General features: G+C 50.2%; 1 protein-coding gene across 4 annotated transcripts; it reads right to left on the bottom strand.

Moving 5' to 3' along the window:
- Nucleotides 1–19: 19 nt before the first annotated feature.
- On the bottom strand, nucleotides 20–18,129 carry NPR2 (natriuretic peptide receptor 2). Of its 4 annotated transcripts, none has more exons than XM_014797475.2 (22): nucleotides 16,721–18,129; nucleotides 15,690–15,895; nucleotides 10,113–10,226; nucleotides 9,687–9,822; nucleotides 9,349–9,443; nucleotides 8,990–9,122; nucleotides 8,694–8,778; nucleotides 8,107–8,236; nucleotides 7,870–7,944; nucleotides 7,581–7,658; nucleotides 7,244–7,348; nucleotides 7,054–7,125; nucleotides 4,254–4,413; nucleotides 3,918–4,073; nucleotides 3,671–3,839; nucleotides 3,366–3,512; nucleotides 2,749–2,872; nucleotides 2,489–2,557; nucleotides 1,024–1,198; nucleotides 854–952; nucleotides 495–586; nucleotides 20–359 (listed from the first exon to the last, which is right to left on the bottom strand). In XM_014797475.2, the coding sequence occupies exons 1-22, from the start codon at nucleotides 17,385–17,387 to the stop codon at nucleotides 294–296; spliced, it is 3,153 nt and encodes a 1,050-aa protein (XP_014652961.1). In that variant the 5' UTR covers nucleotides 17,388–18,129; the 3' UTR covers nucleotides 20–293. The 4 variants fall into 4 exon arrangements, with proteins under 4 accessions (XP_014652961.1, XP_004443324.1, XP_014652962.1 ...); XM_004443267.3 differs by having other exon boundaries at nucleotides 8,107–8,227; nucleotides 16,721–18,128; XM_014797476.2 differs by lacking the exon at nucleotides 7,870–7,944.
- Between the last annotated feature and the right edge of the window lie 1,279 nt (nucleotides 18,130–19,408).

Genomic DNA, 19,408 nt, shown 5'->3' on the forward strand with positions numbered 1-19,408 from the left:
CCCAGACTATCATACCATCACTTTTTTTGTTGTTTTATATTTGGCCAAAATATTCTGGTTTAGATACAGATATTTACATCAGGTAGGGAGAAAGAGGACCAGGACAGAGAGGGGCAGGTATATGTACAAGGCTGAGCTGCGGAGGGCAACCACTTCCATAAAAGGTAGGGTTTTATGCACGTTGGTTTCCATCTCATGTGACAATGTCCATTTCTGGTGTGTGGAGAGATGGCGGCCACTGCCCACCCAGGTATGGGCAACAGTAGATTGTCTGACTTGGGAAGAAGTGGGGTTTACAGGAGTCCAGCAGGTCCTTTCCGTTCTCCTAGAAGCCAGTAAGTTCGCATCTTCCCTTTTCCCTGGAGGGCAGTGGAGATAATTCAGATTCTTCTACGTTGTTCCCTTTATCTCCCTCTCTTCCCCCATGATCCTCATAATCACTTTCATCCTCCCTTTCCATGGCCCCTGGCCCCCTCCCCATGGCCTGCCATCACCTTCATCTCCACATCCCCCCGAAGCTCTAGCTGGAAGCATCCTAGCTCATCCAGGGCATCCTTGGTGGTAGAGGAGACATGGATCTTCAGGGCTGGGGTGGGATGGGTGGGATGGTGGAAAAAAGAATCAAAGAAAAGGCAACAGAGGAACTGCCGGTATCAGAGAGCTTTACCCAACCACCACCTCTCAGGAGGCTCTCAGTCTTCCCATTGCACATGCACTAGAACCAAAATATGTCCAAGGTTGGGGCAGTCAGGAACTGTGGTCTCTCAGACTGAGAGATGTGAAGGAACTCTGAAGGGAAGAAAAGGGCAATAGAGATTGAGGCTGAAGCTGGGGTTGAGGGCTAATGTCTCACCTTGACCATTAGACTCCATTCGGGAAGCAGTGTTCACCGTGTCTCCAAAAAGACAATAGCGGGGCATCTTCAGGCCAACGACCCCAGCACAGACGGGCCCTATGAGAAGAAACAGGTTGAGAGAGCCTGGGAAAAGTAGATCCTTGGGCTGGAGTGAGAGTCAGCCTTACCTGTGTGGACCCCTATGCGTAGCCTCAGCTGGTCATGGGGTCGGTGGCGGATGCGAAAGGAAGAAACTGCATCCAGTAACGCTAGGGCCATACGAGCAATTTCCGGGGCATGGCGTTGACCATTTCGGCCTGGGAGACCAGATACCACCATGTAGGCATCTCCAATCGTCTCTACCTGATTGCGAGGGGGATTAAAAGGTCACCTCTGTCTGTATCAGTGGGAATGGGGAAGAGTAGAAGGAGACAAGCTGGACACCTCGAGTCATGACCTATGAGTCATCCTGACAGCCTTGGAGGCCAGAACATCGATTAGAAAATAAGTGCCACGGTCCTGAGAATCTGGGGGAACAGGAACTCAAGGGAATCTAAATCCTCCTGCCCCATCCCAGCACCTGGTGAATACTCGGTAAACGTTTCTGAATGAGTGGACACCGTGTCTGCAACAGGATGTGGACAGATAGGCTCTGCTGTCAGGAAACAGGAAGCAAGAAGACAGGGCTGACCGGAAGAGCACAGAGGCTGGTGAAGAGGTCAGGCCGGCCCAGTGAAGTGGGCCTCAGACAGCCTCAGCTGTCAAATGCAAGAAAGCAGGCGCCTGGCTTTGTTAACTGTACTGAAGCTGTGTAAGAGAACATTCTTGTTTTTAGGAACTAGACACTGAACTGTTGAGGGACAAAGGGGCACAATGTCTGAAACTTACTCTCAAATGGTTTGGAAAATAATTATATAGATATATAGATATATTTTTAAAAAATAAAGCAAAGGGGGGGAAATATAAACAATTGGTGAATCTGGGTTAAAGGGTTTATGAGAGATCTTTGTTATAGTAGTAACAGTTGAGATGGTAAAGTAAGCCCAAAGGGAAGGGACAGGAATGGATATTTATTATCTGCACAATGTTAGGCACTTTCCACAATAAATCTATTATTCCCATCTCACAGAAAAAACATCTGAGGCTCAGCGAGCTTCTGTTGCTTGCCCAAGGCCACACAGTGAGCTACAAAGCCAATATTCAAATCCAGATTATTTTTATTCCTAAGCACAATAAAACCCACCCTGTCTGTGCCAACTCAATGACTTCAACAAAAAGCTTTTACAACAAAGCTTGTCCCTCACTCCAATAAATCATTCTGTACCCACATCCTGTATGATTCTTCCATGTCTGGAGGGGATGGAGAGAAGAGAAAAGATGGATAAGCTATATTTATACCCCCCCAGGCAAAAAGTGGCAAATAGAGGCTAAATCTTGTGATGTTTCCGATTAGGGAAGCCTAAGGATTCACCAGAAATTAGACTGGGATGTACAATTAGAGTGCCAGAGCCTCATTTGTCTACAGAGGGCACTCCAGCACTAGGATTCTGGAGACTCAGGAGGGAAATCGACCATAGAGCAGGTAAGGTATGTGGGGTTCAGGGAGACTGGGTTTTAAAGGGGTCTCAGTAGGAGGGTAGCCCCAGCTCTCACCTTGTAGACGTCAAAGTTGTCAATTATGGCATCAAAGCAGGTATACAGGTCATTAAGAAGTGTCACCACCTAACAGGGATGGGAGAGCAGAGGCCCTAAGACGTGTGCCCAACTTTCTAAGAATTCTTAACCCACAAGCCATAACAAGATATGGGAACTTCAGAACAAACTAATCTTACCTATTATTGAGGATCCCTGTGCCCCAATGAAGCTTCCCCAGGTCCCTGTCCTGCCCCCTATTTCTCACCCATAGCTCTCACCTGCATAGGGGTGCTCTCTGCTGACAAAGCTGTGAAGCCAACGATGTCACTGAAGTAGATGGTAACACTGTCAAAGGCCTCAGCCTGTACAGTCTCTCCCCGTTTTAACTGCTCTGCCACTGAACTAGGAAGCAAGGGTGCAATTTGAGCCAAACTCAGGGAAAGAAGATAGAAAGGAGAGAGAGGAAAGGAGTGTATGCCTGGAGCAGAGGTGAGTTCTAACGTGAAAGCAGAGCCTGGTGAAGGACAAGGAAGGTGGCTGGGAAGACTTTACAGTCTAGCGCAAGGTAAGGTGTACAAGTGATGAGGGATGGAAGGGGATCCCTGGGGATGGGGGCTCAATGTCTCAAGTTGGGATTGTTCTACAAACACTTGCTGGAGCAAAGGCATAGTAGAGCAGTGTCTAAGAAGAAGGAATGGGAATCCAGAAAGAAGGCGGCACTGCTCATTTGGAGACAGAATGAAAATACATAGTCTATAGCCAGAAAGGCTCACTGTGGCAAGATGTAACAAAGCAAGGTTCTAAGGGTTGGGAAGTGAGTTCTCAGGAGCTTGACGAGGCAGAACCCAGAGCAGAACACCAAAGGGAACTTCGAGAAAGGGGACAAAAGTCTCACTGGGGTAGAATTTGGTAGAGCAGAGCCTCAGCCTTGCGTTTCTCCTCCAGATAGGCCTGTGTGCGTTCCTCCACCAGCTTCTCCAGGTTATTGGCATACTGCTCCATGCGCAACAGGAGGTTGTCCAATATGCTGGTGCCACCCTCCCTGGGGGGAAGCCAGGATATGGTACCTGCTCCAAGATTCTCAAGACTCCCAGGACTTCCTACCCAACCCACTCTCTTGGCCCCACCAGCCCCACCTCATCCACTAAGACTGATGAGGCTTCTATCCCTGGGGAGCCCCACCCTTTAGTGCCCTCTCACTTGTTAAAGCGGCGAATGAAGCCCTTAATCTGTCCAAAGTCTGGCCGGTCAGCTGGGTCCTGGGCCCAACATCGCTCCATCAGCAAAACTAGCTCTTCATTCAGTTGGGTCCGGTCAATGCTTGGCCGGAAATATGGCCGCTGACCATTTCGGACCTTCTGGACAATCTCTGAGGGTGATAAAGGGTTTGAATGAAGAACAGGGCCCCCCAGGTAGAGAGGCCTGTGGGTAGTAGACTGTTTCTCACCTTTGGGGCTGAGATCCAAGCCCTCCAAGTAGAAAGGACCACTGCGAAGTGCTATCTCCTGTAAGATGATCCCAAAGCTATAGACATCAGCCTTCTGCATGCCTGTGGTAGGCAAGGGGTTCCCACTGAGCAGTTCTGGGGCAGTCCACAGCTTCTCTGAAAAGAAGGAACATGCTGGCCAGGTCCTCAAAAAGAGTATCCCCAATCCCACCTGGGCTCATTCTCACAATGTTCCCCATATTCCTGTCACTCCATCTCCCTCTCCCACCCTCCCTAGGTGGAAATGATCAGGGCCAGAGGAGCAATATAAAAGTGGGTTGTGGGGGAAGGCCTCACTGGCATAGAGTGCGTGGCTGTCATCAGGTTCAGCAGTTGATCGGAAGCTGGCCAGGCCATAGTCTGTGATTTTGAGCACAAAACGACTATCCACCACACAGTTGGAAGACTTGAGACTCCCATGGGATGCAATAATGCTGTTATGGAGAAAGGCCATGCCCTGCAGGATACAGATCAAGTCATGGGATTGGATCATATCTGGCTTAGGATACCCCTTCTCCATGAGACGGACATTAGCTAGCTGTCTAAAGATCTTGGGACCATTAAAACAATAAGCTAATTTCGGAAGGCATTTTTTGCACAGTTTCCACTCAAGGAAGCAGGGAGAATAGAGAGTCTTCCCTTCCTGGTGCCACAAGCACTATCTTGGCAACCAAGCACTAGGTATAGGAGAAATACTTAAGAGGAGGGACAAGGGCACCTATCAGTTATTACCCTGGAAAAGGCAGACAGTCCTCTGAGTAGTGAAGGTAACAGAACTATGAGGGCAAACTCCAAGAATGATATGACATCCATGGTGCCCTCAAATCCATGGCCACTACTTATTAGAAAGACATGGCTTGGGGGCCGGCCCCATGGCTTAGTGGTTAAGTGTGCACGCTCCGCTACTGGCGGCCCGGGTTCGGATCCCGGGCGCGCACCGACGCACCGCTTGTCCGGCCACGCTGAGGCGGCATCCCACATACAGCAACTAGAAGGATGTGCAGCTATGACATACAACTATCTACTGGGGCTTTGGGGAGAAAAAGGGAAAAAAAAAGGAGGAGGATTGGCAATAGATGTTAGCTCAGGGCCGGTCTTCCTCAGCAAAAGGAGGAGGATTGGCATGGATGTTAGCTCAGGACTGATCTTCTTCACACAAAAAAAATAAATAAATAAAATAGAAAGACATGGCTTGAGACTCAGGTATCAAGAGTACCTGGATGCACCAAGGAAGACTAACTAGTTATAAACTTTAACGTACAACCACGTGTAGGCACGCAAGTCAGGATGGAGGAGGAAAGCAATGTGCTAGAGCGGATGCTGGCCAGAGAGAAAGTGGAGAAAATAGTAAGTTTTTCTAATTTTTTTCTAACCTGGAAAAGGGACAAGAGTAGGAGACAGCTGCCAAGCCAATGCAGAAGCCTGAAACTTCTCGCCCCATGGGGCCAGAGAGGAGAGAACCTTTGCCTAAAAGGGACTATAAGGCAGGTCCTAAGAGGGCTGAGTGGTGCTTCCAAAAATGAAACCCTGGGAGCCCACCAAGGTCAGTTCAGGTGGAACAGAAAAAGGATACAGTGTTCTGTACGCTACCCCAAACACCTCTGTCTAAATGTTTAGCTCTGGACCTAAACAATTCATAACTCTAGTCTCTGTGAACTCTTCCTTTTTATTCCTTTTGATATCAACAAAACCTTTGGGAATCTCCAAATTTGTGAATACAGAAATGATTAGGCTTCTGGCTTTGATCTAAATCACTTTTCCATCAAATCATTGTTCTCTCAAGAGTCATGTTTTTCTTATATTTATCATCACACCTCTAGTTGAGTACTACATCAACTTTACCTAATATTTCATCTCTCATTTGATGGCAAACTTTCACAAAAAAAATTTTTTTAAATAACCTCATGAGAATTAAGCAGAAAAACCAAAGGCAGCCTTCGGTGTGTTAGAGGTGACCCACTGAGCTAGCTCACTGGCTATGGGACTTGCTTCTTCTTCTTTTTTTTTTTTTGTGAGGAAGATCAGCCCTGAACTAACATCAGAGGCCAATCTTCCTCTTTTTGCCAAGGAAGACTGGCAGCCCTGGGCTAACATCCGTCCCCATCTTCCTCTACTTTATATGGGACGCCACCATAGCATGGCTTGACAAGCAGTGCGTCAGCACGCGCCCGGGACCCAAACCTGCGAACCCTCAGGCCGCCAAAGTGGAGCACGCGCACTTAACCACTGAGCCACCAGGCCAGCCCCAGGACTTGCTTCTAAACACCTGTCCAACCCATGCAAGATTCAAATTTATACCTCTGCAAATCCACACGCCTCTGGGTCACTTAAATATAGCTGAAATGTAGTATTATTGGAAGATACCAAAGGTTTAGTATAATTTTCCTTGGCTTCTCTTAGATTTACTAGTAAATGTTCTTTTTTTAAATTTCAGTTTTTATGAACAAAAGAGCGTATACACCAAATATTGGTCAGAGAGTAAATGATGAGAAAAAACAGGAGATAAACATTTGGAGACCCCATGCATCTTTTCCCTGCTAAGGGATTTTAATATAAGCTCTTGGAGGTAAAAAAAAAAAAAAAAGATGATGGAGAGAGATCTGCGAAATCTAGGGCAGGAAGACAAAAATTCTCTACAAGTACAGGTAGATAAAAACGCATTCCCAGGCCCGCCCAGTGGCGCAAGCAGTTAAGTGCGCGCACTCCGCTGCAGTGGCCCGGGGTTTGCCGGTTCGGATCCCAGGTGCGCACCGACGCACTGCTTGTCGAGCCATGCTGTGGCGGCATCCCATATAAAGTAGAGGAAGATGGGCACGGATGTTAGCTCAGAGCCAGTCTTCCTCAGACAAAAGAAGAGGATTGGCATCAGATGTTAGTTCAGGGCTGATCTTCCTCACGAAAAAAAAAAAAAAACGCATTCCCCCCAATTAAAAACCCCAGACCCCTTGTTTATGCATTATTATCCAACTATAGGAATAAGGGGAAATGGAAAGAATGGGAGTTTCAGAGGACTAGAAGGAGAAATCGTAAGCAAAGATAGAAAGATGGAGGCGCTTTAAAACAGATGAATTCCTAAGGAGGAATGGGGAAGACTCACCTTAACAAGGTCATTAATGAGTGAATAACGAAACATCCAGTCCAAGTTGATGCTGTCATTTTCCAGAATATCCTAGTAAGTGACATGGAATAGATGACGTGACTCTCCTAGTCTCACCAGCTATCACCTGCATAGGATCAGTGTAACTTGGCCTATCTCCCCGCCCCTCTAGTCTCCACCTACCCCTCACCTGTAAACTCCCGCGAGGACAATACTCAGTGACGATGCAAATGTTGGGAGGGTCTATGCAGGCACCAATGAAGCGAGTGAGATGGTTGAACTGAACATCTCTCATCTAGCAAAAAAAAAAAAACAATAGGAAGGAAAAGATAATTGAAAGAGCTAAAAATTAGATATAGAAATCTATCACTACATGAGAGGACCTTTCTCTTGACTGTACCTACAACTTAAAATCACTTTTAAATAAACCCCTTGCCCTCCGCCAATTTTACTAATCTATAGTCTTCTCCGAGCCTCTTCCCCATCCCTATTTACCCCTCGCCCTCAACCCACATGCCCTTACATACATGTTTGAGTTCAAACAGAACCTGCCGGGTCAGCTCAATGCGCTTCTTATTCACGTGTTTGATGGCGACAACATTTCCCTGATGGTGGGAGTGAAAGGCGAAAAGGAAAATTAATATCAAAAGGAGTTTCTGAGTGCTAGGAAATACCGGAGCACTGTGGGAGCATCCAGGAGCTCAGCTAGTCACAGAGAGAAAGGCTATGAGGGGCAGAGGTTCATGGGCAGAGGCGGCAGATGGGGATGAGACAGGATGAAATGGTGGGCACCAGAACAAGCGGATGACTGTTCACCTTGAAGTGACCGGTGTTGGCAAAGATCTGGTATTTCCCATGGGCTGTCATGAGCGAGCCGTAACTGGATCCCCGCTGGGGCCAAGGGCAACATGGAGGCGGAAGGATGAAAGGAACATTAGATGATGGTGGTAGTGCAGGGGCCATCATTACCGGCCAATGTGCTGGGAAAGGTCCAGGGTAAGAAAGGACAGGAACTCAGAGGGAAGCAGAGGGACAGCTGAGACAAGGGCTCACCAGCGACAGTGTGAGGCGACTGCCTGCACCTTTATGATATCGCTCTGAATTGCCAAACTGCAGTTCTTCCCAGCGAATGCGCCACAACATGCTAGCCAGCTCCTTCTCCAGCATCAGTTTTCTGTAAGGACTGCACGCCTCAGTTGACCGGCAAGCCCAATCCTACCACCCCATAAACCAACAAGGGCTTTCCTGCAACTGTTACACCCGAGATACAGGACTGAGAGAAGGCTGCATATTCTACATATCTGACATTAGCCCTATGCTCATTTAAAAACACAGAGGCTGAAGGTAAAAGTTTTTTCTTAAAATGGTAGCATCCATGGAAAATTCATCATTACCCTTATAAGACCCCACTCAAAATCACGAGTAACCATACCCAGTCTAGAACCAAAAGTAGGGAAAACAACTCCTCGGCTAAAAGACAACTAAGGAGAAAGGCTAGAGAGGAAGATGAGAAGTCTGAGAGACAACCACCAATTAATTAAGAGACCTGCCACCCCATCTGGGGACCACCTGGCCTTAGCCAGAAGGCTGTGTGGTCCTGGGGAGGGAGAGGGAAGGTGAGTTAAAAGGTCAAAACTCACCGGAAAATGAGGAAGCTGGAAACACCAAACATGATGAAGGTGATTCCTGTGCCCAGCGCCACAATTGCCAGAGTTGAAAGTGGAGCTGAAGGGGACAGGGGGACCCTGAGAAAGACTGTGTGTGGGGTTGTAAGAATGGGGAGGGGTGATGCTCGGGGTGCAGGGGTATACAGATTTCTTGAGGGAAAGAAGTAAGGAGGGGTATAGAAGAAGAGGCACAAATAGAGCTAAGGGTGGGGAGTCAGTGAGGGAAGTCAAGGGAGGAAGGGCTGTGCCCAGTCCCTGCACACACCCACTTTTATCACAGGATGGGTCGTCCAAGTCAAAGGCACAGGGGGGATTGTCCAAGGGGGGGGCCCCCTTCACCCAGGGGATAGGCCGTCCCGTCCACCAAATCTGCTTCTCAGCTCCTGAGTAGTGGGCTGCAGGCTGTGAGGAAGGAGAAGACTGGGCCCACAGGCCTGCTCCCACCAGCTTCCTCCCCCAGACCCAGCTACCTGGCCGCTTTTCTCCCCAACCTACTACCCACCCAGGACACAGCTCCAGCAGAGAAAATAAGTCCCTGCTGCCAGTACCTTTGATTCCATCCCTGTTGAACCCTTGAAAGCTGGATTTGCAGGGCCCACACTGTCTTCCCTGCCTCCTCCCCCATCACCTGAAAGTCCCCAGAATCCAGGTCTCCCATGGCCCACAGGACAAAATCTGTCTCTCGGTCATTGTTCTTATCCATAACAACCAATCCAGTTACACCTAAGATAGAAAAGAATAGCCCTCACTTTGAGCTCTACCCTAGGCCCCTCTCCTCTCCCCGAGTCCCTCCAGTTACCTTAGAGTCTACCCCTGCCCCTGTTCTTAATACTTTGTCCACCTCTGCCATGTTCTCTGGCTCCTACTAACTCTCCCTCCTGCCCCTGGTGTCTGTGTTTTCTTCTGCCCACTCCACTCCTGAGCCTGATGGCAGCCCTCTGGCCTCTATCTGACCCTCTTCATTACCATGGTATCTTCGTCCCTGCATCTTCTCCACAATTCGAAGTCCATCTTCCCGGGCGCCCCCTTCCTGTATTGTCTCGTTCAGGACTTCAGCATACAGCAGGATCCCATCATAGAAGCAGCCAGCGATGAGGTTCATCTGGAGATGGTAACTTCAGCAGTGCTCCCCAAATGTCCCCCTTCCCCAGGCCCCTTTCCCATCTCTGGGGTCTCCCTCTACCTCTTCTCTCTTCTGGTTTGCTTTCTTCCCTCCTGTCATTCCTAAGGTGCCGTCCCTACCTTACTGGACACTAGGGCTGAAGGCAAAATTCTAGATGGAAGCAGACAGTCCATGTCCACTGGCTCCATGGCCAAGGCTTGTTGCTCAGTTAGGGAGAAGAGCCTTTCCTCAAAGCCTGGCCAGACTCTCAGGAAAAGAGATCTACTTACCAGGGAGGGGGCCAGCTCCACACCAAAATCTTCCCGAGCTCTTATCAGCAGACGATTCTGGAATTCCTGATATTCAGGATTTGAGGGTTCTCGGTATGTGATCACCAATACTGTCTGTACCAACAGCACATGGGGGAGAGTGAACAGGATTCAAGTTGGGTGTTAGGGGAAAAGAGGAAGGGCAGGGAACCTAGGTGAAATACACGTGATATAAAATATACATGGGTGGGTCTGAAGGCTGAGAGGACACTAAACTCTGTGTGTTGTGTGTGCGCATGTGTGTGTGTGCATGTGTGTGGTGTATGTTTAATGCATCTGGGGACAGGGAGTGGCACTCCTCCATGAAAGGTAGAGAAGATGGTTCTGGGAAGGTAGAGACTAGGAAATGGAAGAAGTCAACTCCATCCCCAAAACCCAGCCCCTCATCTTCCTGACGCCCCTACCGCCACCCAGGCCTCCCTGCCAGGCTGCCATAGCACTCAGCTCCTCTGTCCCATACTTTCTGGCACCTGTTCACTAGCAAGGACAACACTGATCAACAGCTCCTCTCTGCGGTGTTAATTACTGTTAATGTTATCAGTAAGATATTTTTTTTTTCATTTGGGTCACTTGAACACAGTGCCTCCATCCAGTGAATTAAAAGATTTCAGGTCCTATGACAACTGAGGGAAATACTTTGAGACAGTGATTCCAACTGTGAAAAGCTGTGAGCCCATTCATTTAACATGTGTGGAACTCCCACCATAAGCAGCAGTGTCCCGCATACTGGCATGGTCCTACACATCATTAAGTAACAGACACGTCACAGAGAAAACGCACAGTCTCATGCTCACACCCATTTCACAGATAAGCAAATGACACACATGGTCTCAGCCACGCACACACCTCACTGGCCGCAAGTCAGCATGTCTGTCTCTCACCAGGGAGTCACCTGCCTGACTCCCTCTGGCCCCACACATTTCCCCTCTCTCAGCTGATGGACATCCTGGCCTCCGCCTGCACCTCAGGCCTGCACAATCACTGAGACCAGCCTCTGCCTTGGATGGGAAACGGGCATCGCAATGTAAGGGAAAGACTTCAGATCAATATATTTTGTGAAATGTGACGTGGTGAAACGATAGATTAAAATCTAGTCATTTCTACCAGTTTTGTTAATTCCTGTCATAGAAAGTACACGTAGACCATAGAGATATATATGATCTATTATACAGTCATGCTTCACTTAACGACTGGGGTACGTTCTGAGAAATGCGTTGTAAGGCCATTTCGTCATCATGCGAACGGTACAGAGTGCACTTGCACAAACCTAGATGGTACAGCCTACTATACACCTAGGCTAGATGGTACTAATCTTATGGGACCACCATCGTATATGCGGTCTGTTGTTGACCAAAATGTTGTTAGGCGGCGCATGACTGTGTATCAATTCACTCCAGGTAGGAAATAAGGAAGCCTGTTTCTAACCTACATTCATTATATTAGACTGGAGTTTGCTGCATGAGGTAATTACTCTGACTAGAGTCTGGATGCTTGCTCACACACTTCTAACACTCCCCCACTCTCAGGCAAAATTAAAAAGGAGAGGGGCCTGGGAGGGTTGCAATGGTTTGTCCAGTAACACCTGTTCCAAGAATAAAAGGAAATTGGAGGGGTAGGATATTGTTGACAAACAATGTAAAAAGTCAGTAAAAGAGCTCGAAAAGATCAGGCTTAACGCAACTTATATTTCAATATAAAGGCTGGTGATAGGTTTTTAACACTTTTTAAACAGTAATTCTCTAGGTCCGTTTGCCAGACGAGCAGTTCTCCAACTTCTTGGTCTCATTATCCCTTTACGCTACTAAAAATTATTGAGGACCCCAAAGAGCTTTTGTTTATTTGGATTATATCTATCAATATTTACCATATTATAAATTAAAGCTGACAAATTTTTTAAACGCAAGAATACACAAGAACACCATCTATAGCTGCCAGAGTGGTGACATCACCACACAGCATGTAGCCTCTGGAAAACTCCACTGTACAATCATGGAAGAATGAGGGTGACAGAGGCAAATAACAGCATTATTTTTAAAATAGTTTTGACCTCATGGTCCCCCTAAAAGGATTTCAGGGGCCCCCAAGATCCCAAGTCCACACTTTGAAAACTGCTATGCTAGACTCTTTTGCTATGGTTACTAGCTACTAAAAAAAGAAAAAAAAGGAGAACCTCCAAAGGATTTCTGTGCTTGCTCAGGGGCTAGAGAGCAGAAGGTAAAGGTTGGTAATTGTCTCCCATTTCACAGTTGACCCCAGGTGAAAAAAAACAAGCAAAGGTTGCCAAAATCTGGTTCAGCAGTGAGCGGAAGCCAGAAGTGCACGTGGGAAATGTGCAAGGGCAGCAGAAGCCTGCCTCTGCCTGTGGGCCCACCCCATGAAGACCCGCTCCGCCCAGCAGGAAGCTCTGTCAGCAGTAGCCTAAATAGACAAAGACTGTGTCCAGAGGAGATTCTGCCCTACACAGCCCTTGGTTTAGTGCTTACTTCCATTCTAGCTGCTGGTGTCCCCATCTGTAACCCAATCTCATGCTGGTCACCTAAGTTGTGTGACCCCCGTGCCTAGGTTTCTGACCCCGTAGTCCTCAAACGCCCAGCCTCGGCCTCTGGATCCTTACAGTCTGGTCATTTGCTTATTGAGTCCACTGTATCTACTTATTCTTCCCTATCCTGGTTGATCATCTTGGTTTACATTACCTATCAGCTCTACTCCCATCTAGATGATTTCCTAGCCCTCTCCCCTCTCTCCTTAACACACGCCTTCATTCAATTCAACAATATGTGCTAGGCACATGGAATAGTACAGAGATGAGCATGATCTCTGGCTTAATGAGAGAGAAAAATCATATCAACATACTTAATTTCAGAGCCCTCTCCCCCGCATAGCAAGTATCCAGCAGGAGCTGGGATCTTTTCCTTGGGCATGACACCCTGCTGGAAAAGCTTTGGGCATCTGCATCAGGGACTCCTCACCTCTACTGCCACCTTTTCCAGGCTGGCCTGGTCTGGGACCCCAGTCCACAAGGTACCTCTGGGGTCAGGGCTCTCTGTTCTTTCATCCTTAGCTGGAGCTGACCACCCAACTCTCCTCACCCCCCACCTCGCTTCAGCATCCGAAAAGGATGAGAGTAGCTTGGCCAGACGACACCTCATTGTCCCCTCACCCCACCCCACCGCCTTGATGTTCCCTCCGGCATGTTCTTGAGCCTATTTCCCCTTCTCCTGTGTCGCAGCAAAACCTCCCTCTTTTTCTGTCTGCATAATGCCTAGAATGAGTGAAAGAAAAGAGAATTAATATATATAGCTGATTGTTAGCTGACTAGACCCTCCTCCTTGCCTGAAGTGCTAGGCCCCCTGGCTGGTAAGAATTCTCACACAGAAAAAGAAGTGTTCTGTCCTCAAAACGGCCATGGAGCCCTCCCATCGGGAGGGTCACGGGGACCTTCCCTGAGCACCCTAGCTAAAGCACGTGCCCTCGTTATCCATCCTCACACCAGTCTTTTTTTTTTTCAAGTAACACTTATCACAGGTTGTTCTATGTTTGTATTTATTTGTATATTTGTTTAATGTCTGTCTCATTAAACACCTAGCACAGTGCCCAGGACATAAAAGGTGCCTGATAAACACTAATAGAATGAGTCAGTCTTCAAACGAATCCAACACAACTGGATAATATGGCAAGTTCTCTAGGAGACAGAGTTAAGCAGAAGAGTAGGAAACTCAGTCCAACCTGGGATTCAGAATTTGTTTCCTAGAAGGGAAAATAACTGATTTGAGTCTTAAAGAATACACAAGCATAGGGAGTGGGGGAAGGGCGAAAGGGATAAAGGGGCACATATGTATGGTGACGGACAAAAACTAGACTATTGGCAGCGAACACGATGAATTCTATACAGAGACTGATACATAATCACGTACACCTGAAATTTACACAATGTTATAAGCCAATGTGACCTCAATAAAATAATGTTTAAAAAAAGAATACACAAGCATTATGCAGACAGACAAAGGTGAGAAGGTTGTTTTAGACAAAAGTTATAGCCTCAACAAAACCTGTCCTGCCACTGCCATGTTCAAGTGTGACAGTCACAGACTCATACTCAGGCATGCAAACAGATATGTCATTCACAGTCAGACACAACCAGATACACAATCGCAGCCACACAAAACCCTACTCATTGGAGAAGATGGCCACCCAAGTCCGGCCCTTATTCACATCCACTTAGAGTCAAAGAATCTCAGGGTTAAAATGACCTTAAGGTTATCCCATACGCCACCTCAAATCCTTTTTGGGAAAACGAGGGATATGGATAAATAAATAAGAAACACTTATGTACATAAGTTAGTGAAAAACTGGTGGGAGAATCAGGGAACAATTCATGGGTGTGATTTTGAGAGGCAGAGATCTGGGGTGAGGGAAGGAAGAGCATTCTGGACAAAAGGAGCAAAGAGCACAAAAGCAGGGGGGTGGGGGGCCCCGGGGCCAGGGGGCTGAGAGCAGTCTTGTCGACTGGAGCACTCAGCATGAGGGGCACCAGGAGGTAACACTGAAAAAGTGGGCTGAGAACAGACTGTAGAAGGTCTTAAATGTTGTGATGAGGAGTTGGGACTTTATTCTGTAGGAAACAAGTCATTGAAAGTTTTGAGCAGGGGACTGAAATGAACCGAGTCATGTCAATTTTCCCTACAAATTTTTCTTAAATCCATTTCTTTCCATTCCTGCTATCATCACCCTAGTTCAAGCCAATATCACCTCCCTCCATTCCAACCTATTACAGGTGGTCTCACTCTCTCTAGCCTCCTCTTCTAATCCAACCTGAACTGAAGGACCACACATTCAAGTCCAGGCGCCTTGATCTTAGGTTCAGAGCTCCCTTTAATCTGATTATACTTCTACAATGTTATGTCCTACATCTTCCTCAAGTGCGCCCTTCTTCCTTGTCAGCTCAGTATCTTCTTGGTCCCCCAAACGTGCCCATTCCTACCTTTTTCTCTTTGCTCAGGCTGCCTGGATCCTCTCTCCCACTCTGACTAGGAATATGACATCTATCTTTAAAGTCACAATAAAGTCTCCCTCCTCTATAAAAGCCTTCCCTAAACCCAGCCCACACTGGCTCTCCCTCCTCTGAACAGCTGAAGTTCTGAGAGTCGGTTCCAGGACATATGATCATACCGCTCTGTACTCGTATCTGACTATACCACAATCACGCCTCTCCAGAAAGGGTGGAAGCCCTCCCAGGTGCTGGAGCCAGATTTTTTCCTGAACTTTTCTTCCTCACAGTATAGTCTACTACTGGTACTTAGGAAAGTCAGTGTTCTGGGATTGTGGAAGGTAAACCTGACAGACACACTGAGGAAAGAGTCACAGAAGTGGGGAAGTAAGGAAGAATGACACTAAACTCGGAAAGCCTCTGTTCATTTCACTCCTGTAGCTCACAAATCCTGCCCTGTTCCTGGGATTTCTGTGGGTCTTGTGAGAAACACAGAATCTCCAAAGAAGCTCCTCTTCCCCCTCCTCCTTCAAGTTTGGCTCAAAGGATACCTGAAATGCCTCTCTGAGGGCCTGGGCCTGTTCCCGGGTGCGATTGTCCTGCCAGGGCCGGCCTGTAGAGCGCGTGGGGCCTGCACGGAGACTCTCCCCAAAGACATCCAGGTAAAAGAAGACATAATCCCCATTGGTCAGGTTCTCCCTCTGGGCCTGAAGCAGGATCTCATGCAGCATCTCCAGAGGGCCACAGATGTACACAACTGGGAGCAGGTACATGACAGAGAGGCACCCTGAGAAAGCATCCAGGACCCCAAAGAGCCCCCTCTCTGAACCATCTGTGTTTCCATCTTTAGCAAGGAGAGTGCCCTAACCTATCAACCACCCAGCAGATGTTCCCCACCCCTCCCCCATGGAGTTTATGTCCTAAGTACCCTGGGGCTGTAGGAACCATCTGGCAGAAGTCAGAGCATGACTCCAGACCCCAGAGGAAGGCAGCTATCAGCCTCAAGCCCCTCCTCTTTCCAGAGCCCTGCCTGCTGCTCCCCACCCAGCCCTCCTCACCCCCACTCAGCCCTTCCTTTCCTGGATCAAAGGACTGACTGCTCAGAATTTCTCTCAGTGTGAGCTTTACCTGTCTTTCCCAACCAAATCGGCTCAACCCCAAAGCCCCTTTATAGAGTCCTCACTATTTTTATGCCAACAAGGGGTCTTGGTGCCCCAGTCTGAGAAGTCTCTGCTCACAGATAAGCACACATTTTGGAGTGGCATCAACCACACTGACTACTCTTGGGCACTCACATTCCTCCCCAAATCCAATTTCCCCCCAATCCCACATTCTCCCCTGACACCAGCTTCGCCCCTCATGCTAGCTTATTCCTTGTTTACATCTGCCTATGACGTCCACAAGCTCCCCCAATATACTCCCTTAGCTCTCCCACAGGGCCTCTGTGCACATGCCCTTCTCGACCCCAACCACCACACCCAGCTCCTCAGTGCCCACCTCCATCTACAGTCTCCCAATGCTGAGCTCCAAGGATACAGCAGCCCTCCTCCCCTGACCCTAAAACAGCCCAGGCCACACTCACTGCGCCCGTTGGCCCGGATGAAGTGGGTGGCCTGCTCAGGGCCCCCTGGCTCACGGGCATACACCTGGTGCTGCACACTGAGGTTGTTGCCCTGCAGGGCCTCAAAGACACCCTCGATGGTGAAGTAGTGAGGCCGGTCATCTGTGCGAGCATCCAGATACAGCAAGGCAGCGTGCGCAGTCCAGTTGAAGTGCCCATGTAATGTCACTACAAACTCACCCAGTTTGGGAGCAGAGGGGCCAGTGCGCACGAGGGTACGATAATGCTCATTCTTAGCAGTAAAACCAGAGGCCACAGCACCGGCAGTCAGCAGGGGAAGGCGCCAATGTGAGGCAAAGCGGGCCACAGAGGCAGCAGGGTACACACAACCGGGGCCCAACAGAAGGTCAGGATCATGGTACAGCTTGAGGTCCACAGCAAGCAGCGGTGCCAGGTACTCAGAGCAGGCGCCATCTAGCTCAGAGCTGACAAACCGGAGGTCCACCGGCAGTGCCCGGCCCAGCGCCTCCACAGCTAGTGCCACAGCAGGACCCACCCGCGGCCAGGCCCAGGCATAGCTCAGGTTGTGTTCTGGCAGCACCACCGCCAGCGTCAGGTTCCGCGCCCCGGGAGGACGCACCCCACCTGCCAGGGTTGCCACCAACAGCAGGAGTGATGGCAGTGCCATAGGGAGAAAGCAGCAGTCCCACCACCCCCAGCACCTGGGGCCCCTCTGGCCTACTGGGGAGGCACAAGTAGCACCCAGCCTGGAACCTGGGGAAGAGAGCCAGGAAGAGAAGTGAGGATAAGCTAGGTAGGCTGGGATACAGCAAGTGGTGCGGACGGGAGAGGAGGAGGAGATGGAAGGAAGCCGCAGGGGTGGGTAAGGAGTGGGTCTGCCAGCCTAGGGCAAGGACTGAGGACTAAGAGCAGGGTGGCAAGAGGAGGGAGGGACCAAGGCGGCCTGCGACTGAGATGGGGACAATGAGAGGTGAAGTAGGCTGATGAATCTAAAGCTGAGAAGGAAAAGGGGATCCTAGACTGGGATGGGGTGGGGGTGGGGGGGAGGCTGGTACAAAGAAAAGGCCCGGGGGACCTCACGGCTGAAGGGGCTGGGAGGGCAGAGAGCTGCGGGAAGGAGGTCCAAGGGGGTAAGGTGGGAGGGCGCCCGGGCCGTGGAAGGACGGGGACCATGGGCGGGCGGGGAGCGAAGCGAGGCCTGGGCCGGAGGGAGGGAAGGCAGGGGGAGTCTCCTGGGAAGGCTTCTCCTGAAGCTCCTGCTTGGACTAACGGGCCCAGGGCGCTGGTCCCGTCCGGAGGCGCGGCGGCCCCCGCCCGCGCCCAGCTCCTCTCCGCTCGGCTCGCGCTGGGCCCGGGCGCCCGGCGCCGCCCGCGCTTCCTCCCGCCCCCGCCTGGGCCCCCGGCGCGCTGCTCGTCAGGTCAGGTCGCGCGACCGGCCGTCTCGCTCGCTGCGCCCGCGGCGCCGAGTGTGACTCCGGGGCAGGCCGCCCCGCCCCCGCCGCGGCCCCGCCCCCTCCGGCCCCACCCTCCGGCGCCGGCCACCTCCTCCCGCCCCCGCCCCCGCCCCCCGCCCCCCGCCCGGGACCTCCCGGGGCTCAGACCCGCCGGGGACAGCTCCGGGGCTCCACACCAGGGCGCCGCAGGCCGGCGAGGTTCCCGGCGGCCCCTGACTGTAAGGGCCTACCCCCTCCCCCAAGCCCCTGGGCCACCCCGCCGCGCTCTCCATCTCACATTCCAACGAGCGCAGGGCCTCTCTTCGCCCCGCTCGCTATCCCGCTCTGCTCAGGGTCCCCTCTCTTAACTCCCCTGAGTCCTTCAACACTCCAGTCTCCAGGAAGCATTCAGGAGTCCCCACATATTGGGGATCCCCACTAGTCCTCCACCTAGTAAACCATACCACCCTTCTCATTGCCGGGAACCTCTCACTCCTTCAGCAGTAAGACAGCCTGCTTGCTGGAAGACTGGCCCCTTCAGGACCAAGGGGCTCCCATGGTCGATTTTTCCTGAGTCCTTACAAAGTCCATGAGTCTCCTTCCTCCTTAGGACTCAACCCTCCAATCTCTCTCTTCCTGTCCCCATGCCCGCTCTGTGCCCTCCCATGTCCTCAGAGGCCCACCACAGTCCGCTGGCTCCACTACACCATCTGCTCCAGGGCAGGAGCCCAGAACGGTCTCTTCTCTCTATCTTCCTGCACAGCCCAGGCTCACACCTGATAAAAGCTCATGGACTGACTAAGCAAAACATTCCCCCAGTAGTGGAAGCCCATTGTATCCCCCTTGGGTTCCACCCCATTCCCAAGCTTCCAACCTAGAAGGCTCATGCCAGATACCACTTATGTGGAGTGCTGATCTGCTCCTGAGGAACAGCTTGTGAGGGATGATATCATGGTTGCTGGGAGGGACCGCTATGGGACACTGGGGAGTTTTTCTCAAATTGTCATAAAGGAGATGCACATAAACCCATTCTCCTCCCCCTGCTGAGAGCCACAGTGTGTCTCCCCTTTCAAGCCACTTCTCCAGAAATCCCAGTGCCAAGAAGCTGAGAGAGCTCCTTGAGTGTGGGGTGGGGTTGGGGGGAGCGCAGAGAAAGGAGGGGCATAGTTTCTCTGAGGTGAAGGCGGCACCTAGTGGTTTAGGGGGGGAAATTAAGCACAAGGCCATTGTATTCTTTTTTTTTTTTGCGAGGAGG

This window comes from Ceratotherium simum, chromosome 29, assembly GCF_057802395.1.
Source record: "Ceratotherium simum simum isolate JZ-2026a chromosome 29, ASM5780239v1, whole genome shotgun sequence".
Lineage (NCBI taxonomy): Eukaryota > Metazoa > Chordata > Mammalia > Perissodactyla > Rhinocerotidae > Ceratotherium > Ceratotherium simum.

Coding starts and splice junctions, on each gene's coding strand:
- NPR2 (XM_014797475.2), bottom strand. CDS start 17,387: ATGGCACTGCCATCACTCCTGCTGTTGGTGGCAACCCTGGCAGGTGGG. Junction 10,227..15,689: donor CCCTCAGAGAGGCATTTCAG/GTATCCTTTGAG, acceptor CTGTTGGTACAG/ACAGTATTGGTGATCACATA. Junction 587..853: donor AATGGAGTCTAATGGTCAAG/GTGAGACATTAG, acceptor ATCCCACCCCAG/CCCTGAAGATCCATGTCTCC.